This window comes from Venturia canescens, chromosome 4 (assembly GCF_019457755.1).
Source record: "Venturia canescens isolate UGA chromosome 4, ASM1945775v1, whole genome shotgun sequence".
Taxonomy (NCBI): domain Eukaryota; kingdom Metazoa; phylum Arthropoda; class Insecta; order Hymenoptera; family Ichneumonidae; genus Venturia; species Venturia canescens.
In genome coordinates this window covers 19,356,732-19,372,367 of record NC_057424.1, presented here as the reverse complement: position 1 = coordinate 19,372,367, position 15,636 = coordinate 19,356,732, and the positions used below count along the sequence as shown (strand labels likewise).

General features: G+C 42.6%; 1 protein-coding gene and 3 long non-coding RNA genes across 5 annotated transcripts; 2 read left to right on the top strand and 2 right to left on the bottom strand.

Annotated features, from left to right (window-relative positions):
• Window positions 1–657: 657 nt before the first annotated feature.
• Window positions 658–4,275, bottom strand: LOC122410078 (uncharacterized). The gene is made up of 2 exons (XR_006260843.1): window positions 4,158–4,275; window positions 658–1,397 (listed from the first exon to the last, which is right to left on the bottom strand). It is a non-coding gene; the product is annotated as an uncharacterized lncRNA (long non-coding RNA).
• Window positions 2,396–6,928, top strand: LOC122410075 (uncharacterized). Of its 2 annotated transcripts, none has more exons than XR_006260841.1 (3): window positions 2,396–3,969; window positions 4,282–6,294; window positions 6,409–6,928. It is a non-coding gene; the product is annotated as an uncharacterized lncRNA (long non-coding RNA). The 2 variants fall into 2 exon arrangements; XR_006260840.1 differs by having other exon boundaries at window positions 4,282–6,338.
• Window positions 6,929–6,936: 8 nt separating this feature from the next.
• Window positions 6,937–7,466, top strand: LOC122410079 (uncharacterized). Its single transcript, XR_006260844.1, has 2 exons — window positions 6,937–7,043; window positions 7,218–7,466. It is a non-coding gene; the product is annotated as an uncharacterized lncRNA (long non-coding RNA).
• An 81-nt stretch (window positions 7,467–7,547) lies between these two features.
• On the bottom strand, window positions 7,548–10,811 carry LOC122410066 (uncharacterized). Its single transcript, XM_043418084.1, has 2 exons — window positions 10,714–10,811; window positions 7,548–10,483 (listed from the first exon to the last, which is right to left on the bottom strand). The coding sequence occupies exon 2, from the start codon at window positions 10,454–10,456 to the stop codon at window positions 9,089–9,091; it is 1,368 nt and encodes a 455-aa protein (XP_043274019.1). The 5' UTR covers window positions 10,457–10,483; window positions 10,714–10,811; the 3' UTR covers window positions 7,548–9,088.
• Window positions 10,812–15,636: the final 4,825 nt, after the last annotated feature.

Genomic DNA, 15,636 nt, shown 5'->3' with positions numbered 1-15,636 from the left:
CTGACCCTTTTTGGTATAATAGTTGCTGATATGTGTGGAAATATGTATACACAGATTTGTACTCGACCGCGGAATAGAAACAGCACGGTGTTTCAGAGAAGTGTTACTATACGCGAGTCCCAGGAAGCGTGTGCTTTGCTAACGATGACAAACGACCCGCTCTAAGACGCCATATTTATGCTAATCTACAGTCCCCATCCCTCTCTCATCCTTCCTTCTCAATCTTCTCTCTTCTCCCTGTTCCTTCCACTTGCCACTCTATCTCTTTCATTCCTTCTTCCAAACACCATTTGAGAAGGAGTTTTCTCGAGCACGACCATCCCCCAAACCACTGCTGCCTTTTCCACCATGCATACACAATCACGAAGGCCATTTACCAAACAAAAAGACATAACTGTATCTCTACCCATATCAGAAAGTTATATTTACGCCCTTCTGTGTACCAAGTGCTTGAATTACGTATATTTATATTTGTTACACAATTTCAATGAAAATTTGCCGGGCTCACGCACATTATACTCGATTGCAGCGTGGAAAAATTTCGTTGAGGTCGACGCGATTGTACCACTCGTGGCTTCTGCTGGAAGGGCATAATAACTCTCTTAGCTTCAACATATTTCTCAAGTATTTATTTTTGTTTGCTACAAAAGAATGGGATTCAAAATTTAGTAGTTTCGTACGGTTTTGCTGTTATTTTTTTGGGGAGAAACTATACCGAGCAGGGTCGAATCATTATTTTACGACTGTGGAAAGTAGTATTTTGAAAAATGTTTCCAATGAATATGGCCTGAAATACTGTATCGAGTCGAATTTAGTTGGAAAGAGGAAGCGAGACGAAACGGCAGTTCCGTCTTTTGTTGTTTCACTGTCAACACCTCGTTTCTACACGTCCTCTTCGTTTTTTCGAGCTTCCCGATTTCTTCGCTCTTTCATTGCGAATATAGATCGGCCCTGACAATATTGCCCGCTGCGGGAGCCAATCCCCAAACTCTCTCCTCCGTCACGCAGGCTTTTGGGTGTCTACGGAGAGCACAGACTTGATATACACAGCCGCATTTCATATATTCTATTGTTTCTAAGTTTTCGGGATCCATTTGTAAGATTAAATTTGTAATGCGCGAATATCTCCTCTTTGTTGCTCCTACCGAATCGTATGCTACGTTTCGAGGGTCCCTCCTTGCCCCCCCATCTTGAAGTTGCGGTTGTGGGACTCCCTCGTCTCGCCACGAGTCGACGCATATGGCCGACCGGTCAATTTCCTCACTGAAAAAGTTGCTCGTCGTTCTTCGTGGCTTTTACGTTTATTTTCTCAGTCGTTCCTTCTCTTTTCACTGTATCATCATCAAACCTCTCCATTTCCCCGTCGGTATTTTTCAGGCACTCCATCTTCCATTTTTCTGGCGAGAGCATGCGAGCGTGTAAAGGAATGTCGTTAGAAATTTCGTGAAATCAGTTTGAGGAAACATTGCAGAAACAATCATTGATAAATTTTGAATTGGAACTGGACATTTGAAACTGGACAAAATACAGTTTCGTCCAGTTCTTTCATTCTTCATCGATTCTCAGCCGATTCGAAAGATTTAAATTTTGTCACCGCGCATCCTTCTTAGACCCGAAAATAATGTCGTATAACTTAACGACGCGAGTCCCAAGTTTTCTAGAAATTTCGTCACGGCGAGTACTGTGGGCGAGGACACCGAGAAGGATATACGTTGATATTCTCTCGTTGTGAAATGGTTTCCGGTCAAACGGTCGGACATTGTCGATAACGGACGGGCACGTCGTCCAACACGGTGAGAGAGAAAGAGAGGCCAATCCGATATTGCCAGTACATCTGAACTTCCCGCCCCCCCCCCCCCCCTCCTCGCCGCTCCCTCTCCTCTCACTCACTCGCTCGCTCTCTCTCTCTCTCTCTCTCTCTTTTACACATACTCTTTCCCTCCCCGTGTGTCATCCTGCCCTTGTCCCCCTCCGTACCCGAAACCATTGTCCCTTGCATTGTTCGCCAGAAGTTTTCCCGTAACCCAAGCCTCCGAGGTACCCGATTACCATATGAATTAAAGTAATGTGAATTACGAGAAACGCGAGAAAATGTTCCCTTCGCGGCGAACTATTCGCGAGCCGGCTGCGTCGCTGCTCGTCCCGTCGGAAGTCTCAGGCTTTCGGGTCGACTAAGAGGGTTAAATAGAGATAGAGAGGAGAAGCTACAAGTATGAGTGAGAAGACTGCCTTTATGGCACTGGATATGTTTGAATAATACCTACATGCTAGAGGAAAGGAGAGAAACGCTCTTCTACATACATTGGTGCAGAATAGTTTTATGAATGTACCGAATGTGTTATAGATTCGCCGCATTCCTACGATAAAGAAGAGGAAAAGCAGCTTGTAGGTGAGTGTTCCGGAATGGGAATTTGTTTGTAAGTGGAGTAATACGCAACGATATTTTTGTCTCATTGAAATAAAAGCGACCCTCGTTTCCCCAAACTCTTCTCTCGTCCAACTGATTCCTTAAACTGCATAATTTACTGTCGGCAACATTGGAAACGATACGGAAATAGAGTTTGAAAAATCGATGGTGAAGTGGAAAATTTGTCGCGTTCTACGTTGGCGTTTTCAAGCCAGCCTTATTCACCGTAGTATTTAAGATATAAATCTTGAATTGATAGAGCCGAGGGTTGCCAGGGGGCGACGCAAAGGAGGCGAGAGGTACGGGTGATCGAATCACCGCATAAGGTTATATCGTTCTTACCAATCTCAGCAACACGCCACACTTGCCTGATATTCATTTGAGGGAGAGATGTACATCTCCGGCGGTTTAAAACACTGATGAACGACCGAAAGTGCGAGCGGCATTTCTATTTTCTCTCCTGTCTCATTTCTCGCGAGTCGCCCACGATGAGGACGATTTTATGAGCGAAAGCAGATAGAGCTTCTATATAGATACGGAGTATGGGTTACGAGGACTCCCGCTGTGGGGATCCCGTATTTAGAGCCCCGAACTTCGGCCCGACATTGCTATCGGTTTGGCGGCATGCTCGTGGTCACAGCACGCGACTCCGTTGCTTTCACGACGCCACACACCCAGCACAACCACCACCACCAATCTCGATCACAATAAATTCACATTAAACTATCTGACCGAAGCCAGCAACAGCGGAGGAGAATCCGACGCGATTCTTAACATCATCCTGTGGGTCGGCTGTACCAGGGTAACCGTAACGCGCGAAAGAATTCGTTGGCGATTCCATTTTTTCCTGACTGACAAGCTTTAGATACGAAATCCCACCGGGACGAACGAATATCCGATTCACTCGTTCTCCGTTGTGAAATTACTTATCCAACGACACTTCACCAGTCTCCAAAAAAATTATTTTAAAAGACAATCAGGCCTTTTCGTGTCTAATCTCTCTTGCAGTTATCGGCAAGCAAGACCTTCAAAATCAAATTAATTTCTATCAATTTTATAATATCAATAACAATCTTAAACATTCGGCTCGATATCAATGTTTCTTTCACTGCGTGATTCGTTAATCGTATTCCATTCCGAATACAAACAACGATACGGACATTTCTGGGATGTAATTATTTCGATGCAAAACTCGTTAAGATCGACGAGTCTTCACTCAAATTCGTTAATTCGTAATGAATTTGTCATCAGATTCACAACTATAATTGTTTCGACTCAGCAATAAGTCACGGGTCGGCGTGATACGAGGAGACTATGCGAGAACGGACATCGAATGGGCTGGCCTGGAGAAATTTGGAGTCACGTATATTTAACGTGCGCTTACATGGTTACAACAGTGAGTACGGCTGTGGAAATAGGCTGTGGCGCATTAATTTCTAGTAATTATCAGAGGTGTAACTCACTCAGGGAGGGTCCTGGGTCGCGTCCGGGGTCGGCCGCTGCGTGTTAACGCCGTTGTTATGCCCCATTATATTATGTCCCACGCAGCCGGCTGTGTCTACGTACGTATACAAATCTCTGTGTATATTGCTCGTGGTGGAAATTCTCGAGGTTGAAATATATGCTCACATACGCGGGAGCAGAACACTTTCAACAGTAAAAAGATTTGCTTCTGCGTCCCTGCTCGTTTCATGAATTCATTTGTTCCGCAATATTCACGTACTTTGTGCAAATTAAATCGAGAGCTCACCATATTCAGTTATTTTTCCATATGATTCGTTCTCGAAAGTTCTTTGTTTCCATGTCCTCTTTAAGTATGCAGGGCCAAAACTTTTGTCTCTACTCGAATTACAGATAACTACTTTCCTACACAGGTTAATGCCAAACCCGAGTTAAATGGAGGGTGAATTATGAGAAATAGAAAAGTTAGAGGTGGAGTGAAGAAACCCAACCGTTCCAGGGCGTTACTAATCGCAATGGGAATTGATACAATATCGTTGGATCTCCCTGCAAACCCCCCTCGAACCTCCAATCAACGCTTCCCACGCGCACTGTCTACTCAGACAGTCCCCCACCCAATACTAATTTATTTATTGTGGACTTATCTTTCGGAAGGTACTGATACGACTTAAAATTATGGAGCACCTACCATGAGGTGCGTGCTCTCCCTCTGCGAAAAAGGCCCAGTGGCACGGGCAAGATAAAGATATTTATTGCTTTGTGATGAAACATATTCGAGAAGCTTGAACCACGGCTGAGTCAGTTACCACAATATACTTCAAATGGGTACAGAAAATTATGACAAATAAATGTATTTTTAAATAACAAAACGAACGTTTTGAAATGAGATTTCATTCAACCGATGATCAAAGTGATTTTCAGATCATCTGCAAAGATTCTCCAAAGGCAGCTTCGAGACTTTGAATTTTCCTGAATCTTACATGAATAAATGTTTAGCTGGGTCGCCACCGATAGAACCGAACGGATATACTTCGCTCGTCGGAGTCTAACACGACAAACAAAAACATAGCAAGCATAAAAGACAAAAGAAGTGGGGGGGAGGCGCATCTCGGCAACAGCGATAGTGAATTTTTCAGCGAGGAGAAAAAGGGTGCGTGATAAATGAAAAAATGGCGAAAAAGTACAAGAGAAAGAATTGGTAGTGCGTTGAAACTGCTGGAATGACACCGGTGCGAGTTTGTAACGTGTGGATACATGTGTAGCGAGAGAGAACGGGGGCCGGGAGGCGCGGAGCGGAACTCCCGGACTTGTTCCCGCAAAAATTGCCATGAACTACCTCAAACCATGTACGCCCATGACTGGGAGAGAACGCGGTCTGCCTCGCAATAATTTCGCGAACGAAATGTCAACCGCGAAGCACCCATTGTCGAGTGTTGCGACGCGACGAAATATCACCCAGTAAATCAAGGTGGTCAGCGGCAGTGAATGAGAGAGAAAAGTGAGAGGAGAGAACACACAGAGTGAAAAGAGAAAGAGAATCGGCTTCCCGGCCACTCGAGCGATGCAGCGTCCGCACACTTCCGTTTTTAATCACTGACCTGTCGTGCCCAGAATGCGCGAAACACATACAGCGTGTTTGTGCAGCACGACATTTTTTCGCAGCCTGTATATAGGAAAAACAATGAACACGCGAAGATTATACGAGAAGCTTTATTGAGATTAATCAAATATTCATAAATGCTTAAAAAAAGCAAGTGTCAAAGTCGTTACACTTTGAATTAAAAAATTCCACTTATTCTTCATCCAGAGGTCAAGAATTTTCGTAACCATTTGATGTTTTTTCACGTCCTAGACTTTCATCCGGAACGTGAAGAATCGGAGTTTACGAATGGGAAACCAGTAATCTTCTCAAAACCGAAGAAACGAGAAAGAATCTTCATACCTTCATTTAATCCAGAGAAATTGTACTACACAAGTTGCATATAAACGTATTGCTTAATCCTTCAAAGGTGTAGCATGTACCGGCAAGCTGTTACCGGAACAATTAGTTTATGGTGTGAAAATCTGGCTCAGGGATTATCGTGGGACCAGTGGGTGCTGTGTGTTCACAGTCGAGTTACATAATCGGTTTGAAAGCCCATGGCGAATCGTGGAATCAGGGTGATCGGGTGATGTCGCTACGATACTCTGCAGTCGTCAGTTAATATGTTTTACACCGTGTCAATACACGGCAGTTTAGAAACTTTCATTTCAAAACTACTGAGAAGAAAATTCCATAAAAACGATTAAAAATCGCAGTTTCTTTAACAATCCTCAAATATTATAGTGCAGAAAGATTTTTCTATTACTTGCACACTACACAGTAATGATACTAAAATTCATTTCCTAACTAAAGTTCTTCATCGACATGAGTTATTTGAAGAAATGTAATTTCTCATAAAATTATTCATTTTACGTTTAAAATAGTCAGGTAACATTTTTAAAATTAGAAATATCGTTATAAATAATATCAAATAATCAATGTTTCTATTCAAATATAGTGAAAAGTTGATGCAGAGCTTCTCTCATGTATACCGATGAGTAAAACATCTTGTATGCTGTCCTCCGTAGATGTCATGTCTGCTTCGACTTATTTCCCTTCTTATATTCGAGTGCCTACATGTATGTGTGTGTAAGAGAAACATCATAGTGGCTTAATGTCTCGGAACGAACGCCATATTAGCATGTCCGCGTCCAATCGTAGCCCACGTGGCAGTGAGGAAACCGTGGCGAATCCGGTGGGGCCTATGACATTGTCATTATTTCAGTGGCAGAAGAAGCATGCGCGCGATTCACCACGGCACGGGCACGGACGTTATACTGCTAACAATGGTGGGAAGAAACAAGGTTCGTAAAATGAAGGGTGGAAACGAGACGGAAAACGGGGATGAGATTGTACGAGGAAGTGTATCGGGTATCGGGCGGAGGAGGAGAGATGTCCTATGTATTGTGAATCTTGAAACTACTGAAAAACCTGAAGAGGGCGAAAAGGCAGTGGAGAGGGGGCGGAGGGAGGGGGGGGGGGGGGTTCTCAAAGCGCAAGACGAAGAGAAGCAATAGAATACGAGACTGGAAAAGCGACTAGCCTGGGGTGCGATACTCGATGTTATTTATCTTTATGGACCTCGGCCAGAGGGTAAGTACACGTTTCCTTAGGTGAAGGGAGAGCAAACTGATAAAAGGGGGTTGAGAAAGCGACCGTAAGCCCCTCAAGGGTGATAAGAGATTGTTCGTCGTATTGGTTCTTTAAGGATTAGGTAATATCCGTTTAGAGAAATACTCACGTGAAAATTCTCAATTGTTTCCACAGTCATCACTGCTATCCAGGTATTTTTCTGCCTAAGAAGATCTGTCGGCTTGAACTAAGAGGCTTTCCGGTGCTCTCTCCCTCTCTGTCTCTCTCTGTGTACTTCGACGTTTTATAAATACTTGGCTTTGTTAATACCGTACAAGACAGTACAAAAGTTAGACCAACGATAGGTATTTATCGATGAAGGGTGTACATATTTGGTCATTGAGGTAACGACGAAAAGTTGATCGTGTGTATACGAAATTTTTTGATACATTTCGAAAAGATTTATCGTTCTTGATGAATTTCTGTCTATCGAAAAAATCACGAAATCGATTTTCGAAATGAAATAAAAAATATGGTAGGGTAGTCGAAATTAATGTTGTATTTTTCTTAGTTTTATGGATATTCTTTTATTCGTTAACAACAATGGTTTCGATACATACAGGTGCCTATATACACAGTGATATTTACATCCAAGTGATACTATTTTAGTACCATCAATAATATGCCTCGTGTGGCAAATAAAATAGTTATTTAAAAATTGAAACAAAACTATCATATTGTTAATAATCTTTAATACTGTTATCCCATGAGTACCTAAAATCATAATACTGACATTTGGTTGGCGTACTTCGTGCAACCTCTCCTCGCCAACTTCGGAATGGCAACTCTTGTGATTTAAAAATTTCATTTTCTAACGTAGTCACAGCTACTTAACTCGTAAAACAGATTCAACGACTCCCTCGTTTTTTTCTCTCTTTTTTATCAATCAATATTATTTACATCTGTAAATTAGAGACATTATTCGTAACTGTACATACTTGCGATGAACAAGCAATAATATCACGCGGTATTATATTAATTTTAACACGATATTTGACAGTGTGAGGATAAATAAAATCTTCATATTTCATATACCCTCGAATTCGGAGATTAAACTTGTTCCATACAATCGAAGATGAATATTTTGAAGCTGGAAGTTGGACGGGACAACGAAAATTCGATAAATTATGGCGGACTTTGAACAACTCGTGGAGGTGTCGATTAACCCTATGTCCGAGGAACGAAAAGGGTGGGTGGCTCAGGTCGCCATGTATTTAAAACGGCGGGTGAACGTGCGGGCGTCGTCGAGCGAGCACCGATTCGTCGTTTGAAGTTAAATGGAGTGTGAATGGCAGATAACAAACCGGCACTGTTTCCGATTACGACATTCATTGTTTCCTACCATTATGCGCGCTCCGACGGTTTATGTGTGACGTGCCGCGGTATATAGTTTACGATCTATTTATTGCCTGGGCCCAAATTTACACTGGCACCCCCGCCCTTGCACACACAACGCGTGCTCCGTCGCAACTCCGGCTGGCTGTGCATCCTCATTCAATCATGCCTCGAAACTGATGATTTCAGTGTCGAAAATCATTCTCGCAATCATACCTTCACCATACGTAATCAGGCATGGTATACATTCGCAAATTCGGTCGGAATCATTACAATGCATTTTCCAATTTACGAAGAAAAATTACTCACGATTTTTTTTGCCTATCTAATATTGACTAGACAGGGAATCTGCCTTAACAGGTTCTAACGTTAATTTATTAGTACGGGTGTTTCTATGATTTAGATCCGTTACAATAACATTGTAGATGATTGTTAATTTTACCTTTTAAATATGATACCTTTGTACATCTCTTCCAAAAATGTATGTAATCATTCTGGGATTCAATTTCATCATAAACGCATGATAATTCTATTGCTTCGAACTAAAATACACCTGGTATCGCATCCTTTTAATTGTGCTTTGGAACGTTTATTTTTATTTTCATCCTCATTTAATTCTCGAGCGAGAATCCTGAGGAAACTTGATGATCATTCCGATGAACCTTGCGCCGTCACTTGCCATGGACAGTTGCTGCCCGCCTCTTAATTTCAACCTGATCGACGATAGCGTCACTCTCTTTGTCTTGATGGGCTGTCATGTGTCTCGTGAGATGGTGTCTCTCTCGGAAGCTCTCGTCACAAACAGGGCATCGCAATTTTTCTTCTCTCCGTCGCCTGGCAGCTTCCCCATTGTTTTCATTTTTATGATGCGACCTCATATGGTAAACGAGATCGGATGTCATCCGGAAGGAGAGATTACACTTTGCGCAAACATTCTGGGCTGGTAAATTGAGGGCGAACGATGGAGGAAGAAGACCCGCGACACTGGCAGCTGTAGCAAGGAATCGAGGACGAGTGAGGGCCTCGGCCATAGGCGGGAACACGGCCATGGGGTTGTAGGGAAAATTCGGATAGACCGACGGAACTTCTGGGCGGAAACCTGTTACCTTGTTCGGGCTTGGGATTTTGGGAGGTTGAACGATCTGAGGAATTTTCAGATTTTCCAAGAGATTCGTTTGCTGCGCTTCGGGACTGACGAGGAATGGATATGGCATTTTGGCAGTTGGAAAAGCCGCGTACTTGTAACCGGTAGCTGGTGGAAGCGGACCAGTTGCCGGTGGACTTACACTGCTCTGGTAACTTACTCGATCGGGTGAAATCGAGGAACGTGGTGATGATTGCCCGTCGTCGAAAGTACCGTTTCTCGTGGATCCGGATATGGTGACTTTGGTGAAGGCGCTCCGCGACTCGGTCTGTCTCCTGGAGCACATCATCGCGTCGTACATTTTGCCACAGGGAAGGGAGGGTCCGTCCACAGAATCTGCGAGTCTGCCGATAGCGTTGGAATGTGAACCGGCGTGATGTTGTAATGTCGGAGGACTCGGCGTTTTCCCAGCGCGCAATTGACTAGTGTACCTTCTGACTTCAGCGTCCGGTGACAATCCTGGTAACGTTGGCGTCAACGTACGCAGTGATGAATATGGTGGACTCATAGAATTGTCGGTGCATTGCATGAGCTTTCGTCTTTCATTATCGAAGTGTTTGGTGGTCAAGTTCTGTGGCATTTGCCTGTCGAAAAAGTCGCGATCCTGAACTTGGAGATCCGTCGGCTCATCTTGTCCTCGATCAGGATGGACGCCGTCGGTCAAACGATCGGTCGACACGAGTCGCAATTTTTCGTGCTGGCGACGCGCAAGTTTCTCGTCCGGTGCAACTAAAAACGCTACGTCAAAAGAACGCTTACTGGCACGTTGCAGCGGATAGGAAGCATCGACAGGTAGATCAGTTCGCATCGATGCCACTAGAGACGTTGTTGTTGGGACAGTTGAACTAGCAGGGGCGGCACGTTCAATGCCTCCCGAACGATCTTCCATTGTCATCGTGACAATGCGATCGAAACTCTTTACCTGAACACACAATTACACAGAGGGTTATATTTTGAGGCCTGGAGCCAAATGGCTCTATAGTTTTTTTAAAGGAAACATCCATTGCCAACGTCCCCGTTCAGACTCAATTTGAAAATTCTATTTTTGACGAGATTCATCATCAATAGGATTGCCACAAGGTCTTCTTTCACGCCTCGTTCGGCTGCTTTTTTCTCATTGATACGTTAGACATAAAAATTGTGAAAGCTTACCTTTATACACGGTCAGAAATATCTGCAGTCAATTCCGTATTCTTCCTTCTCCACTGCTCGTACTGATTCACCTTCTCGAAGATTGACCCTCCAAAAAATAGCACTATGAAACTTGTGTTAAATTCGTTGTTAAATAATCAAAACACTACATGCGACGATGAATAATTAACACAATAACTGTCATTAACCACAAGAAAATGTTCAATGTTTGATTATCGTCTACGATAGAACACTGAAAAACTCGAGAACTCGGTATAACGGGATGTCGATGTGACAACATTCAGGATTACGACTGGGACCAACGATGGTCCACGTTCGAATGAGCGTGTTGTTCTCGCGCATCGCCGTATGTAGGGGTTAACGTGGCAGGGTCGTTGGTGAGGGTGCAGGTGGAGGCGGCCAAGGATGGCGTGAGCCAATCGTCTCTCCAATTCTGGTGTATGGGGTGGAGCGTCGCGCACAGGGGTGAACATATTCGGTAGTCGGAACGCGTCTGCTAGCTCGGGCAGGCCACGCCTACATATTTCAGGTTCGACACATGTGCTGAGGCGCGCGCGACCGTGGAGCTCGCAAAAGCTCACAGGTTCACCCCGTTCCTCGTTTGTGTCGGGTTCTGCGCATCGCCCAAGAAATCTACTCCATTCACGCTCGCAAACGCGGTTCATATAACCGGAATTTAGCATTGCCACCCTCTCACACTCGCTCAACGCTGCTACCAAAAATTCCACCCCCCATAATTCAGCTTGACGAACGATCGGGAATATTTTCGACACCAAAACTATTCGCTGTTTTTCGTTTTTTTTTTGCTATAACCTCTCGTTTTTCCGTTCGTTAGCTGAGTGAACAAAAAAAAATATTGCTTTTCCGGCTACTCAACGTGCGTTTAGCAATCTATACCATTTATATACGAGACTTTCGATATTCGTCGAAAAATATTTTAAATTCAAAGCTTTCGTATGAAATACTATTTCGTTGGGGAATGTGGACAAGATTTAAGGGAGAGGAGTGTTAAATCGAGCGTACGGGACAGAAGGTGCCGACGGGATTCTTATAGATGATCATTGCTCTTCGGATTATCCGGACGTGTCATCGCATTTTTCGTGGTTTTAGCCGGTTAAAATATTATATGCCTTTTAGCTGGTAGTCCTATCATTGATCCGCCAAGTAGCAATCTTGTAGACGACCTCTACCAATTCGTTCCAATACAGATTTCCCTCCGACGTGAGCTTCTTTAACAAAATATTCATTCACAAGAGAGCCTTATACTCAACCTTTTATTTCGCAGCAACGATGCTCGTAGGGGAAGAGTAACAACTGAAAACGTATAGGAAAGCAAACCAATGGGTGATCAATCATGGCCAAGCAATCCATTTTACCAGGCATCCGAGAACCGTCCAGTTCTTACGAGTTGCTCGAGGCTTCGGGAAAACCAACAGGGAATGCCCGAAGGTTGAAGGACATTAACTTCTCCATTGTGGGCGGAAAAAAGTTGTAATTACTTTTTCATCGGCACACCAAATCTCGTTTCGCTCTTTATTATAGCTTTGTCTTTCCATCTTCAACCATTCCGCTCCTACCACTATACCTTAAGAGTGACTGGAACTGATTTTCAACTTGTGTTTGAAATCACTCTCGTCATCCAATTTCCCATATAGAATATTACACATTCGCGTGATCACCTCGTAATTGTGCAACATCTCAATTGCAACATTTAATGTCGATCATATTAGTATTGTGCTTAATTTCATATGAAAACCTGTGGTTTTCCAATAATTAGAAAGTTTGAAAAAAAAAAGATGTTCCATCAATTTTTCACATATGTCAGACCACAAAGTTCTATTGCGGGAAACAGATAATTTCTTCATTTTTACGGTTCTACGTGTTTGAAGGGCTATTAGTTTTTGTTGCATATCAAGATATGAGCAAGTGCCACGGGAGATTGTCAGGCCAGTTTGGCGAGTTTGAATCAACTGGGTACATGCTGCCAAAGCGTAGGGTCACATAAGAATCTTCTTATAGGCACGTGGTTGGCACGCGTACGCAGTTAACACCCCCAGCACCACGTTTAAGTGATGTGTGAATCGGAGATCTTTTCATTTCAGAGATCAACGATAAAGGATGCTAAAGAGTTTGACTCCGATTAGAGCCGAAGTCACGATGAAAAATTATTGAAAATAATCTTTCGTATTGTTCGAAGGGCAATTGTCGCTTTGTTTCGTTACTTTTAAAAACTGGCAATCTCCCAATGAAAATGCATCATTGCTAGAGCTTTCGTTCATTTAGAAGCTAAAAATAATAAGGTACACATTTGCACATTATTTCATTCTTCTATATGGATATTTAATCATATTCAGCATAGGTATAATATTTCTTGCAGACATTTGCAGAAATGAACGAGAGCACACCGGGATAAGAGGGCTGCTGACAAATTGAATGTGTGATGAGTTCAGAGGATTTTTGAAATGAAGGGGCGTGGTGACATTCCTGAAACGATGAATATGCAGATATAGGTATAGCTCATAAAGCTTTAGACTTTTTTTTAGCGTGCACTAGCAGGCATAGAGGCTCAACTCGCAGGGTGAAATTTCTCAGGCAATAGATGAGTGCGAGAGATTCGGGATTTCACAGGCACTTGGGCAATTCCTTAACTTATCACGGAGTCCATGCATATAAAGTAAGAAATCCGTTTTCTCTACCTTTCCCGACTTGTACTGGCTTGCCTTCTTTTTCTGCGCTACCGCCATTTGAATCAAGCAAAGCTATCATGTTGAATTTAATTTTGCGTTAAATCACTTGATGCACGGAAAAATATTCGTGCCGTCAAAAAATATACAGCAAGAATAGCTGTCACTACTTACAGGATTATAGTTTTTAAGACTTTGGAATGCTGATGAATTCCAATTGTTTAGCATTTCGATTTCAATTGCAAGAAAACATTATTGTTATCGAGACTTGAGTAGAACTTGCATCCACTGCGCCGAGTAGCGTTAGAAGTAAGATTATTAGGAGCAGGAATAAGGCAAAAGGGAGAGATTGCTGAGAGCCTATCCGCATGTCCTGGAGCACCTTATCTCTGTGCACACGGTGGCTGCGCGTGGCTTTGCTTATGCATTACGTGAATACTTTACCAAAGCACAATGATAGGATAGCAGCGAACCAGTAAGAGAGAGAGAGAGAGAAAGAGAGGGAGGCATGAGAAGAGCAAAAGAGTTGGGTTGTTATTGCGTGCCGTTACTGCGTAGTTATTAAAGGTGGAAGAGGAAACGTAGACACCACCGTACGGAATTAATGCGACTTGAAGATATCATCCTGCGCTATCGCGAGTTTCATGTTTCTCACACCAGGTTCCCCAAAGCGCAGTACCGAAATCGTGAACCATGCCGAAAACGTGAGGCACGTAGACAAGAAGTTATTGAATTAATTATCTGCATGCTCTACATACATGAAGAGGTATGCATAATATTTGCGCCCTGCCTCTTTGCTTGTACGGTCATTACAAATTTCATCTAAGTTGGTCAAAAAAATTCATCCTAGTCCAGTGATGTCATGTCATTTTCAATTTGCCCTGACGGCGACGGACAATTTGAGTGAAAAATCCGCAAATCGGTAACGACTTTATTTTCCAATTTTTCTCCCTTCAGGGGACTTTGCTTAAAGTAATTCTATCGCTTCAGTTTAGTCATAATAGTTGAGATTTGTAGTAATCAATATTATTGACATATGAAAAAAAATTATTTCTAATAAGTAAAATTTTCCATATGTAATCCTTTGAATGAATGTTCACACTGAATTGTAAAAATGAAAAAAGTCAGTCTAATGATTCGCGTAGTATCCCTAGGCTTCCATTGGTCTGTCGAATTGAGGTTAGGACCACATTCAGCTGCTGCCTTACTGTCATGTCTCTTTATCATAGCGAGTCGTAGGAAATCCAATGCCGGAAGTACAAATTAAACTTAATATTCCATAAAGAATAGGCCGATAAGTGCAACTTTTTTAGGAGTATAAAATTACTACAAAAGTGTTAAGTATATGAATTGCAGTTTTTTTCAGGATTTCATGGATTTCTATGCAAAAATAGCCTTTTATAGAAACCGGAAGTTAGGTTTTTGTATGCCATTTTGAAGTTCCTTCACGAAAACCACCCAATTTTAATAATTAATTTCTCTGAAATCAGGTCGATAACCGAGTCTGAAATTTTACACAGCCCTTTATTAAAAGTTTGAGTGCAGCATACAATTTTTTTTTTCAAACCTTATGAACTGAGCCTGGAGCTAGAGTTATTTTAAAGTAAATTCGTTCTATCATTCTTGTCCGCCGTAGTACGGTCTTTCTCATTCATGGACGTTTCATAATCACGATCGCAATTTTTCCATACGTAAAATTTTTTTTTTTAGTGGTATTCCCGATAAATCTATATTGAGTTGTAACACATTAGATCGGATTGGTGATTTCCTCGGACATCATGCAGCGAGACGACTATCACTTTGCCTCACGCGAATCAATCTCGCCTCAGAGTCAACGAGGCGCGTCCGAATATTCATACGGCATTCATCACGGGAGTGTGACTGGAAAGAGAGAGCCTCAAATCATAGTGAGACTGATATTGCCACGGAAATTTCACCACGTAGCTCTCAAGCTTTCTGCGAGGCTAGAGATGTTCGGTGAGAGCTTCTCGTTAACGCCGATTTGATTTTATCCAATGAATTACTCTGCTCTTCTCTCGTTTGTTGCAGACCTTCGCGAACATTACGTCAGCCGTTTTACGTATACACGTCCACTATTATTCCGTAATAAAAGTAAGAAACAGCAAAAACAACAGATTCGTTAAGTCTATGTTTTCAACCCGAAGGATGCTTGATTTTCTCTGGTTTTTCAATTGAGCAGAATTTTAATATGCTTTAACATCATTAACCCTCTCGGAGC